We start from the raw sequence: 12,753 nt of genomic DNA on the forward strand, positions 1-12,753 counted from the left end.
GTCTTCTGAATATTTTGTTTTTTGACTCACGGCAACACATGGCTTGGTTAATTTTTAAGAGCGAAATGAACTTGCCACAAACATGTATCAAAAATGAGTCAAAAAATAAAATGCTCATGAGACATGGTTCTAATCGAAAAATAATGATTTAGGAAAAGTTACTGACAAAATTATTGCACAGTGTGTTTTAAAGTTAGGGTAAAAACAACCCTTCAATTAGCGCTGTATATTAAGCCAAATATTTAAGTTTATAAAAAAAAGAGTTTATGAATTAAAGTGATAGATTTATATACAGTATGCTAAAAAAATTATGAAAATAGGGCTAAAATTAAACAAAAAATTAACACTTTAAACTTGACCAAAAAAATTTGCGGTGTGTTTTTTTTGGGATCATAAATTAATACTTCCAATTTCATGTCTTTTTGGCAGTATTTTTTTACGAACATACGGTGTTCTAATATTTAAAAGGGTAGTGTATTTGACGTTTAGATTGTTTATGCGAAGGAGAGAATAGAACATTTATTTTATTTATGGCCCAGAAAAAAGATGATAAAAAAATACCTGTCTACCACATTTCATATCTACATTTCTTTATAAAAGAGGAGGATAAAATTTATTTTGCAGGAAATCTATGAATATATTTAAAGAGAAGCGTCTATTTTTTTCTTTTAACGGTCATTTTAATATTTTTAATGGTACTTTGCCAAGCCCGAGTTTAATCTAGTGCCATTCTAAGAGCTCCGTTTGAAGGAATAAAAATTCAACTTTGATCTTTATGCACCTTTTTAAATTAAAAGAGAAATTTTTATTTACCTCGTTTTCTTCGAAAAAAAAATAAACCTAAATGGAATCCGGAATGGAAAAAATCCTCAAAGATATAAAGTAGCCGTGACTTTTTTAAATTTCCTATTTGTTACTGCAAACCAAATAATTTAAGCATTTCAAGGTGCATATATTCTGAATCTACATAAAATTTCCTACAAATACTGATATTTTCATAATTTTAGGACTATGTTTACTATCTTTGTAAAGACCTTTAAAAACGAGTAAAAAATTGCCAAAAATGATAATTTTTCCGATTGTTTTTCACACATATATAGATATAAATATACAATTTCCACATATATATATAAAATAATTGACGATTTCATTTCAGCAATTATCTTACAAAACTTAGAAATAACAATCATATTATAAAGACAATAAACCAGTCAAATATGTGTATATATTCTGAATACTTATACATAAAATTACCTACCAGGGCTGAAAATTTTATATTTTTATCACTATATTTACTGTCTTCCTAACGCCTTTGAAAATGTGCCTTCCCATACATATCGTCATGAAAATTGTCGATTTTCTTCTAATTAAAAGGCGTAGAATAAAAAATATAGGCGATTGTAGCCTTACGAGAAGAGTAATGGATGTTGGGTATGTTTAAACCATCATCAAAAACAAGGGTTCAGAAAATTAATTTTCTCACAAAAACAAAGTAACTAAGCCTTTAAAGGTGAATGTATTCTGAACCTACATAAAATTTCTTACAAATATTGAAATTTTCATAATTTTATCTCTATGATTAATCTCTTTCTGGGCGCCTTGAAAGTGCGCTGTTTTTCGACTTTTTTCCACACATACTCAATTACAAATTGGGCGGTTTTCGTCATGTCACCGATTTTGTTAAAATTGCTGTAATTTACTAACTAAAAAACGTAGAATAAGAAAATAGAGGTCACTGTAGTCTTACGAGAACAGTAACAAATGACCAAAAAAATTTTTCTCACAAAACCAAGATAAATAAACCTTTAAAAGTGAATATATTCTGAATCTACATAACATTTCCTACAATTGCTGAAATTTTCATAATTTTATCTCTATGATTAATATCATTCTGATCGCCTTGAAAGTGTGTAAAAAAGAACCAAAAATGGGCATTTTTTTCGACTTTCTTCAATACTAATACTATATATACTCATGAAAATGGAGATTTTCGTCATGTCACCGATTTAGATAAAAAAATATAGTTTTCCAAAAAATAGCCACATTTTTTTGAAGCACCCTGTATACTCTACAATAATTTAAAATGTGTATCTTAACCTTCCCTATAATTGTTCCCTAAAATTTTATATTTAACATTTTTTGTAAATCTCGCAACAAATGAGATAATGGACTTTACCTTATCGGTGTCTCACCCTGTACAAAGAATAAATAACATCAAAGTAACTAAATATACATATATTAAAAATATAATAAAACAATTAAGAGAGAAGTAGCATAAAAAATGACTGTTCTTACTGTGTAGTAACGTATAGAGCGAGTGACGTCTATGAGTGTAGCGGGCAGAAGTTTGAAAGTTTGGCTGTGCCTCTGTCGGTTAATTTGAAAGCGATGCGAAGCGGTAGTCGGCGAAGCCGGCGAAGAGAGCGTTGTCGCTGGCTGGCGAGGGCGAAATCAGCGGCGCTAAGCGTATGTGTCATCTTAGATCGTAGGCCAGCCGTTCTAACACATTTCGGAGGTGGTTGTTTTTAAGGGCTGTGGGATCTTAAAGCGAAAAAGGAAGCGCGGACCCAGGAGCAGGCTCGCCAGCGCAAAACCGGCTACGTGGCTGTATCCTGCGAAATAGTCTTGCGCCGAATCGGGAGGCAGGCGAAGCGCCAGTGCTTGAGCAGGACCGGTGTTGCCGGGACGGGGACGTTTCCCGCCGCACCAAAGGGTCTGCACCAACATTTTGTGGTTCTAAACGCAAAAACACCCTTTGGCAAAAAGAAAATCGGAGACAAGTCCGGAATTTACAATACTTAATAAAACCGAGGCCCCAAAAAGCTAGAAATACTATGAAACCAGTTAAACGGGTGTATACATATAATTAATAATTAATAATAATATTATAATATTCTGAATCTACATCAAATATCCCACCAATCCCGAAATTTTAATAATTTTATGGCTACAATTACTGTCTTTCTGCCTTTAAAAATCGTCGTCATGAAAATTGTCAATTTTCGTTATGTCTCCGATTTTATTAAAACTGCTGTTATTTACTAATTAAAAAGCGCAAAATAGGAAAATATAAGCCATTGTAGTCTTACAAGAACACTAATGTATGTAGGAGACGTTTTAACCATCATCAAAAATAGCTGAAAAACAAGGGTCCAAAAAATTCATTTTCTCACAGAACCAAAATTTCTAAGCCTTTAAAGGTGTATATATTCTGAATCTACATATAATTTCCCACAAATGCTGGGATTTCCATAATTTTATGGCTATGATTACTATCTTTGTAAGGCCTTTAACAATGTGTTAAAAATAGCTAAAAATTGTCACTTTAGTAATGGATATTGGGACGTTTTAACATCAAAAATAGTTTAAAAACAAGAGCATTAAAAATAAATCTCAAAACCAAGAAATCAAAACCAAGCCTTTAAAGGTGAATGTATTCCGTATCTACATCAAATTTACCTCGAATAGCTGAAATTTTCATAATTTCTATCTCTATGATTACTATATTTCTGAGTGCCTTGAAAGTGAGTAAGAAATAGCAAAAAATGGGCATTTTTTTGACTACATACACATTATACATCATGAAAATTGGCGATATTCGTCATGTCACCGATTTTGTTAAAATTGCTGTTATTTACTAACTAAAGGGCGAAGAACAAGAAAATATAGGCCATTCTCTTTTTACGAGAACAGTACGACGTTTTAACTATCATCAAAAATAACTGAAAAACAAGGGCCCAAAAAAATAATTTTCTTACAAAACCAAGATATCTAAACCTTTAAAGATGTATATATTCTGAATCTACATAAAATTTCCTACAAATGTTGATATTTTCATAATTTGAGGACTATGTTTACTATTTTTCTAATACCTTTAAAAAAGTTTAAAAATAGCGAAAATTTGTTATTTTTCTAACTTTTTTCCACACATATATAGCCATAAAAATTGACGATTTTCGTAATGTCACCAATTTTCTCACAAAACTAAGGTATCTAACAGGCAATAACAATCATATAAAGACAATAATTAAATTAAATAATTATATAGTTAATACACGACAAACAATAAAATGTTCAAATTAAAACAATTATTTTTTTAGAATCTACTAAAGTTTAAAGACTCACAATATTTCCAAATACTCTCAAAAATACACTGATCAATTTAATTTATTGCAATCAACCTAACCTATCATAATATATGAGCATACGACTGGCAGTTTGTTGTGGAAAGCGTTCGACGCATTGAATTTAACGTGCAATACGCAAGATTTGAATATAATGGAGTGCGTCCCGTTGCGCCAAATTGAATTTCAAAAAATTAACTTCAGCGTCCTCAATAAACTCACGCTCCCTATGTGGAATATTATGTGAACAGGAGTAGGGTGTAGATGAAAGGTTTTTCGGCTGGTTTCTGAAGGAATACAAAGGTTTTTGAACGGGTTTGCCGAAAGAACTTGGTTAGAAATGTCTGGCAACACTGAGCAGGCTCAAACGGTCACCCCCCGTGTATACGTACTGTCAAGCGCTCACACGTTTCCCGCCTTCGCCAGAGGATGACACTGTTTCCCTCAACTCGTTGCTTCATTTGACGTCTCACCAGCGAGCGCAACGCATCTCAGTTCAGTTCGGCACAACTTTCAAGAAAGTTTGTTTCGAGTTAGGCGAATCAAAAAAGCTTTGAAAAAAAATTGTTAATTTTTTCTAGTAGTTCTATCATGGTTTATGTTAGTTTATCTGAATTAATTCAAAAATTTTAAAAAAATTTGTACTTGCAAACTTGTACTTCTTGCCGTAATCTCAATTTGTATACAAAGTATTTATCCAGAAAAGTGTCGACAATGGTAAGTGAAATCATTTTCTTTTAAATATTACGCTTGCGACTTGTTTACGTTTTCATTCATAAATTTGCTGCGACAAGCAACAGTTAGTTCCTTTTTTAGCTGATTTCTGAATGGACTAATTTTATGAATTGAACGAGATCGTTCGCATTTCTCTACGAGTGTAAACTTGATATACTATAATAAATTGAATTGTAAAATATTTCGTCATTAATTATATTTAGAAACATTTGTGTTTTATATATAAACCGTTTGGTAATACTATTAGAGCTTTAGTAGTATTAAATTATATTCAACGAAATTATTTTGCGAATATAATTCATTATAAATTAATATTTGTATTTGATACGTGCTACTTACGTTAAATGTCATTATACATTAGAGCATGTATTACTATATGTATGTGTACATTATAGAAGATCTATTTAAGCCTATTTAAATATATAATGAAGATAATATCATATTAACGGCAAGCTCCAAATTTGCTTGTAGTTATATAATTTTAATATAAAATTATATACATGCATCAGGGTTTAATGAACTTATTAAATCTGTATATTACGTAGCTTTAATGTCTGCATTATATACATTAATTTTAACGTAATTATTATGAGTATAATATTGTTGAACTTTACGGAAATACTTACTCGCTGGAATTTTTCATCGACACTGCCTTTTTTCAAAAGAAAACCTTTTAGAAATTGTTATACTCTTTTTCTAAAATAGAAAAAATGTTTTTAATCTCTTCAAAAAAGTCCTATGGGTATTTCGCCACCTTGTACTGTAAGAAAACCTACAAAAAAGAATAGTTAGCTTTTGTCAACACTGCTGGCGTTAATCCAACGAAGACCAATTTGTCAACAGTGATTTACTAATAAACAAATTTGCCTAACGGACAAAAAAATGGTTGACTTTTCGGGAAGTATATCTCTTCCCGTCGTCGGAAGCAACAAAAAAAAAGTCAAAAAAAGTCGGATTTTTAACAGAACGTCAACGGTTTTTATAGAGTATCTGTTGAAAAAAAAAACACTAAAGTGTTTTTGAATAATCGTATTTAGATATTATAAATAGCTTTTTTATTTGTTCTTTGTTTTTTTTTGCTTCCGACGACGGAAGGAGATATACCACCCAAAATTAACTATTTTATTTTGTAGATTTTCTGACAGTACATTAAGTTTGAAGAAATAAATCCGTCAAAGAGGTATAGATAATGTTTAAAAAGAGAAAATGCGTCTTTTTTAAATTCTGTAGTATTTTTTATGGTATGATCCATTTTGTAATTATTTCAAATAAAAAAAAAAACATTTTATATACATTTTTAATCTGCTTAAAACACAAAAAGTACAAAAACTCATATTAATACTTGAACCATCCTTTGAATTATATTATAAAATTTGGTAGGTAAAAAAGGTGATAAAAACTATAAAGGCCCCTTATTAAAATTAATCTAGCGTCACAACTATTAATAATAGTCCTCTATCGTTATGTTCCCCGACAGAAAGAGCAATTTGAAATTCAAATTGAATTTGCATCTGCCGAAAACCTATTTTAGCACCACCTTCAGGGTGTATATATAGTCTTATTTATGTGAGGCTTGTAATTATACAAAAGAGGAATTAAAAAGATTTACGATGACGGGACTAAAATTTACATCTGTGATCCCTGAGACACAATTATTTAGATTTAAATGTAAGTTTTAAAGTTTTTGCCAAGAAATTTAGATTATTTCACTCTAAGATACTCTTTATGTTATGAAAATCTAAAATGATGAAATCTGTATATTCGATGTAAGTCGAGTTAATTTAGTAAAAATAATATTTTAAGAATATATATACAGGGTGTCCCAGAAATAAGTGCAAGTATTTTAAAGGGTGGTAGATCTCGATAAAAGAAACATATTTTCTCTTTATCGTTTTTCAAATAAGTCGAAAATAACGGAGTTATTTTTCTTTGAAATATTCCAAAAAAAAAATGATTTTTTGCTCAAATTTTGAGAACCACTGGATCTTTTCTGGATTTTCTTTCTTGTAAATTTAATCTACTACCTATGTTGCAATATTATCAAGAAATTATGTTTTTTAACTAAAAACTAAACAAAAATCCAAAATTTTTTCAAAAAATTCCGAATTTTCAAAAAAAAAATTCGCAAAAAAACCTCATGGGCGTGTTTCTGGGGTTGAACTATACTGCCAGTTAAAATACTTGCTTCTTACGAATAATTATAAAATAATACTTATTTCTGGGATACCTTGTATAATATATATGTATATATTAATACTCTTTTTTTTAATTATCGCCCTCAGAAATATTCCGCATTGTGAAGTGTTTAATATACAAATAATTTACACCCAGCATAAAAGCAGAACTACAGTTTACGACGTCATTAAATTTTGAGAGAAAAATATAACTTTTTATGTTGGTTTCTTATCTGAGCTCATTTTATGCGGTGTTTGCTTTTACAAAAATCATTTGGTAAAAGCAAAATTTCGAGAAGTAAATAGACATATATATTTAATTAAAATTTCTTTTCATAGAATTGTTATTTTCCAAAAAAAAAAGTCCAAAAAGTTATTCGGAGCACATATAATCAAAAATAAAAGCTATCTTTCCACTCCATTAACTCCAAACAACTGGATATTAATACATTTATTCACATAGTCGCAAATAAAACTAAATAATAGCACCTACGCGGCTTCTTATTTGATTGAAACTTTTGTTAATTTAAAATTTATAAACGAGAACAGCTGATACCCAGCGGTACGCTTGAGTTTTCAGTCATTTAAATTTAAATCTGATGGTATATTCAAATGCTTATCAAGTATTCATCGCCTTATTCGATTTATCGAGATTGATTTAAAGGCCTATAAGAAAATATATTTAGACCGAAAAATTTAATAATGGCCAACTTTTCCACCTAACTTAATCAAAATTGTGTTAAAAAAATTAAATGAGCTAGTAGTAAAAAAACTATATTTAACCTAGATTTTTAGAGATAAATTGTTTAATTTTAAAAACATGCTGTTAAGCTCTCAATTGTATAATTATAGACAAGGTGAATATTTTAAGAAAAAATGTAACATATGCTGACAAATTATGAACCAAAAAGTAAATTTGTAAAATTTGTTATACAAAAAATATTAAGTACTTTATTATTACCTATTTGCCAAGATTCGCACATTTGCCAGACAAACAAGCACACTGACCTAAAATGTGTTCCGTCGGTTCTTCTTTTGATTGACATAATCCTCACATATCAGCTCTAAATTATAGCAGCTATTTACAGCCTATTAACCTTGCAATATGCTATTTCAATGGTCTTTCTGTCTTAAGCCGGCATCCCACGACGCGGGACTTGGCGAATTTCGGCTTGGCAAGTCAGTTCGCCAAGTGGCGAGTCAGCGAGCGTGGTTGTTTCCCACGGCGCGGTGCGTGGCGAGTACAAATTTGCGCGCCACCGTCGACTGGACTTGTCAAGTTGCATAGTAGTGAAAACAGTGCAGTGTATATTTGTTTGTGGCAGTCAACATCGTTGCCAACAATGCTTCTTTCTTCTATTTAAGTTCCGCCACCGTGCATTTGACACTTAAATTAGTTTCAATTATTTTCCAACTATCATGAACAATATTTCTATTTTTGTGGTTTGGGTCCTTTGGATTCCAAATTGCTGGTTCTCCTTCGTAAAGTTCCAAAAAAACGATTATTCTGCGACGATATGAAGAACGCTACTGAGACTGCAAAATATTTTTGTTTAATACAAGCCTACGTGGGAATGGTAGGAAATGATTCAACAAGTTCAGACAAGTCAAGCCTGCATGTTCATCATTTGACTTGTGCCACATTTACCGACAACTGACCGGAAGACCGCGCCGAGCCGAGCCGCTCGTCGCATCGACGAGCGCTCTCATTCCCCACGACGCGTGGCTCGGCAAATCGCGCGCCAAACTCGCCAAGTCCCACGTCGTGTGGTGCCGGCTTTAGCTTATCAGGTCTGATGTAATTTTTGACAAATGTTAACTTTCAACGAGATATAACTTTAAAAATGTCTATAGCTCTGTGACGGATTCATCTCTCCAAAAAAGTCCTAAGGCTATTTCGCCACTGTAAGAAATCTACAATATAAAATAGTTATTTTTTGTAAACACTAAGAGACTGATTGTCAGCAGTGGCTTACTAATAAACAAATTTGCTTAACGGATAAAAAAATGCTTAAACGTTTCGGAAAATATATCTCTTTCCGTCGTGGGAAACTAAAAAAAATACAAAAAAGCAAAGGAAGAAACTATTTAAAATATCTAAATGCAAGTATTCGAGAAAACTTTAGTTTTTTTAAACAGATACGTCTACAAAAACCGTTGACGTTCTGTTAAAATGACATTATATATCAAGTTAAACTTCAAAATTAACAATTACTACCTGATAACAATTACTTAATAAGGTAAAACCAAAAAGTTTCAAACTTTCTGTATGGTTATTTTTAATTTGATTTTAACTTTTACGTATGTTATGTTTATTATATTTAAGCATTTTTTTGTCCGTTAGGCAAATTTGTTTATTAGTAAGCCACTGCTGACAATTAGTCTCCGTTTTTTTTACAATTTTTAACAATTTTTTTTACAATAGGACTTTTTTGGAGCATGAAACATATTTTAAGGTGCAGTATTTAAACAGCGATTTTATGTTAAAAACCTAAATATATTAATTAATATCAATTTATTTAAAGTGTATTTGGAATAGGAGACCAAGAATTACGTTAATTCGATCCGCAAAATAACTTCAGCTATTTGGAAACGAATTATAACGATAACACCCACGCAAATTCCTGTTTTCATTGAATATCTATCCTGGTTAATTGAAATTATTAAACGAGTTTGGATAGTAGTACAGTGTGGCGCTATTTGATTTTCCAATAATTTAGTTTTTAGCGTATTGTAGATGCGGTTCAGAGGAAAACCACGAGTACTACGAAATTTAATTATCCCCACTCAAACACAATAGGTGATCGTCCTTGTGTTTTATATATATGTTTAAAATTACCTTAACGCATCGATGCTTTGTGCCAATTAAGCTGAACTGAACAAGTTAAATGGAATTTATCCAAAATTTTCGTATAGATATGTTTAAATTAAACGGGAATATCACATTTTGTAATATCCCTATTATTCCATTTATTTTAATAATTATAACATAAATTAATACATCAACACCACCGTTAATTAATGTATACAAAAAACTTGTTTAATTATATTTCGAATTTCTACACGTTACAATAATATTATCCCGGATGTTTGATATCTTCGAAATAGATTTATGAACTTAACAGGAGTTTAATCAAACAGGGAATCTGCGTAGGTATGTTAGTTTATTCTATCTTAGCGTTATACATGGATAATTAGGTTAAAACTACATTAGTTTTAGATTAATAGATTTCAGAGACTGTATTGGCATTATGACACTAAATGTTTCTTGGCATGATCTCGGTTAATGCGTATGAGAAACCACTTAAACTATTTTTGTTAATTTTATTAATTTTTGTAATATATTTTATATTTTGTTTCCTAGCTTTGACGCACCCACTATTATTTACATATTTGGGTTTAAATATGTTTTATTGGTAAACCCAGATTTTAATATTAACTTCATATCTATATTCTATTATTGTATTACAACAGTACATTTTTTTAAACTGGCACCGTTTAAACGATATAATACTTCAATGTACTTATATGACAAAGATTTTATATCTTAGTTTCCAAACAAAAGGTATTACAGCTATAAATAGCCATATATTATAAAATATTTTTAATAATCCACTTGGAAAGAGTATTATTATGTCTGAGAGTACGGAGGAATATGTATAAAGTATATCAGTATCATATTTTTCAGCTCTTCTAAATAAGAAGGCTTCTGTAAAAAAATTGCCAATATTTTTTCCTACTTCTTTAGCCTATATTCTGACACGAGTCTCTAACTTGTTTTTCGCGTTTGAAAGGCCCTTTGTAACAGATTTTATATATATTTGGCTTTTTATAATTTTGGTTATTAATACTACTGATAGAGACCGGAAAAAAGCCAGTAATTATCTCTTTGAACAGGTAGGTCTGCAAATAATTTGTGATCAAAACACTTTTTGCGAAAATATCGTTATTAAAATGTGCTTTATATAATATAATTCCAAAATAAATATTGGTAAAAGTTATAGATATCATGTCGCAGGCGCATAGAAATCTAGGCGAATTATAAAACACCGGCTTTTTAAAAAAAAGAAAGCATTTTTACAAGAAGCTTATCTATTTTCAGTCACTTTGCAAAAAGCCTAATCAGAATTAGGCATATTAAACAATGACGATATTTTCTGTACACTTCTGCAAAAAGAAAATGCCAAATCGAGGCCAGGCAGATTAAAAAATGATCATAATTTACTCAGCTTATGAGCATAAGCATATTGAATAAGCTTTAATAAAAATACCCCGTATTTTCCTATATAAAAACAATAATTTATGTCAAAATTTCATTTTGTTTAGACGAAAACAACTTGAACCCTATTTCATAAATTACAATTATAAGTAACAGAATTTTAAAAATACAAAATATATTAAAACCTTAATATTAATATCGCGTTTGATTATTATACTCTGTCATTTGATTCTGTGTACAGGGCTGCCTCTTTGTGGAACTTTGCTTTCTTTTTTTGGAACTTTTATCTTTTAGAATAAAATAAATTTAGATCTCTATAATAATCGTCTTTAACCATACTCCATTTAATAGAATAGTAGAGGGAGAAGGGGGTTTCACCATTTTCCTCCCGGCGCAGGAAGTGACGTCATGTGACGTCAGCAGCTATGAGCATGTAAAATAGGCTAATAAACAAGAATAAACAGGTTTAAACAAGAAACAATCGCTTTAAAATAGAAATAAACTGGTTTGAACAAAAAACGAACAGTTCAAAAGCGGTTATTTCTTGTTTAAACCCGTTTATTCTTAACTGCGCCGGGAGGGGGATGGTAAAACTCCCTTCTCCCTCTACTCAGAATTATGACTTTTTGTGCCATTATTTCCCAATTTTGAAAGAGAAGTTCAAGAAATGTCGTTGGATAAAATTTAGGTTAGTTTCACTAATCCCGTGTAAAATGTTTTGTGCAATCCGACTAGTCTTCATTGGGCATTTTGCAAAGCGACTGAAAACAGATAGGCTCTTCGCAAAATATCCTTCTATTGTTAAAAACGCCGGCGTTTTATAATATGCCTAGTCTTTTTGTAAGATGCCGAGTTATTCGATAAGCCAGATATAAAACGATCAAATATAATTTCTAATAAAAGCTTCAATTACTCAAGAGCATGACAGGGATTGGAACAGAGAATTGAAAAATATATTCAAGGATCAGCCAACAAGTCTATATTGAATTAAACTTCAGATTAAATTAGTCGAGCCGTCAGGAAAAATGGGAAAATCTTGTTATGCATGATTGAAAGCTTCTATAAACAACCTCCTCAATCTTGCGCCCTGACAGACTTGCCGCTGGCGACTTTGCTGTCTCTAAATGGTAATTATATAACGTTATAAGGAAAGGAAAATCATATTAGAATTGACAGAAAGTGATTGAATAGGTTTACCAAAGCACAAACAAACAATATTACGTATTAATGTAATTTTTCGAGTACATAAAGTGATGAAAAAAGCCAATTTCTTTAAGCAAAGCCGACATAAAAAAACAAGTAGACAATCCGTGTAAGAATTTACCAGTATTAACCAGATGAAAGTAAACAGATATCAGCTTTCTTTTCTTTAAGACTATTTTTATCTAATTTTAATATAGTGGCAACAGATGAAAGATTAAAAATAACATCTTTAAAAATATATTTATTTATTACTACCGCACCAGAATTCTTGAAATGTATTAGAAGAATTAAAACCAAA

The 12,753-nt window shown here is 30.7% G+C and overlaps 2 protein-coding genes across 2 annotated transcripts in view; one reads left to right on the forward strand and one right to left on the reverse strand.

The window, feature by feature from the left end:
• The window catches only part of LOC115876864 (probable E3 ubiquitin-protein ligase makorin-1), a 109,512-nt gene that overhangs the window by 35,857 nt on the left and 60,902 nt on the right, over positions 1–12,753 (reverse strand). The gene's annotated exons all lie outside the window — the stretch shown is intronic.
• LOC115876865 overlaps positions 4,546–12,753 on the forward strand; it is a 67,910-nt gene continuing 59,702 nt past the window's right edge. Inside the window, exon 1 of the mRNA XM_030892865.1 lies at positions 4,546–4,841. Coding sequence (XP_030748725.1) covers positions 4,839–4,841 — 3 coding nt within the window. The 5' untranslated portion in view covers positions 4,546–4,838. The remainder of the gene's footprint in view (positions 4,842–12,753) is intronic.

This window comes from Sitophilus oryzae, unplaced genomic scaffold, assembly GCF_002938485.1.
Source record: "Sitophilus oryzae breed Bouriz unplaced genomic scaffold, Soryzae_2.0 scaffold_1440_pilon_pilon, whole genome shotgun sequence".
Lineage (NCBI taxonomy): Eukaryota > Metazoa > Arthropoda > Insecta > Coleoptera > Curculionidae > Sitophilus > Sitophilus oryzae.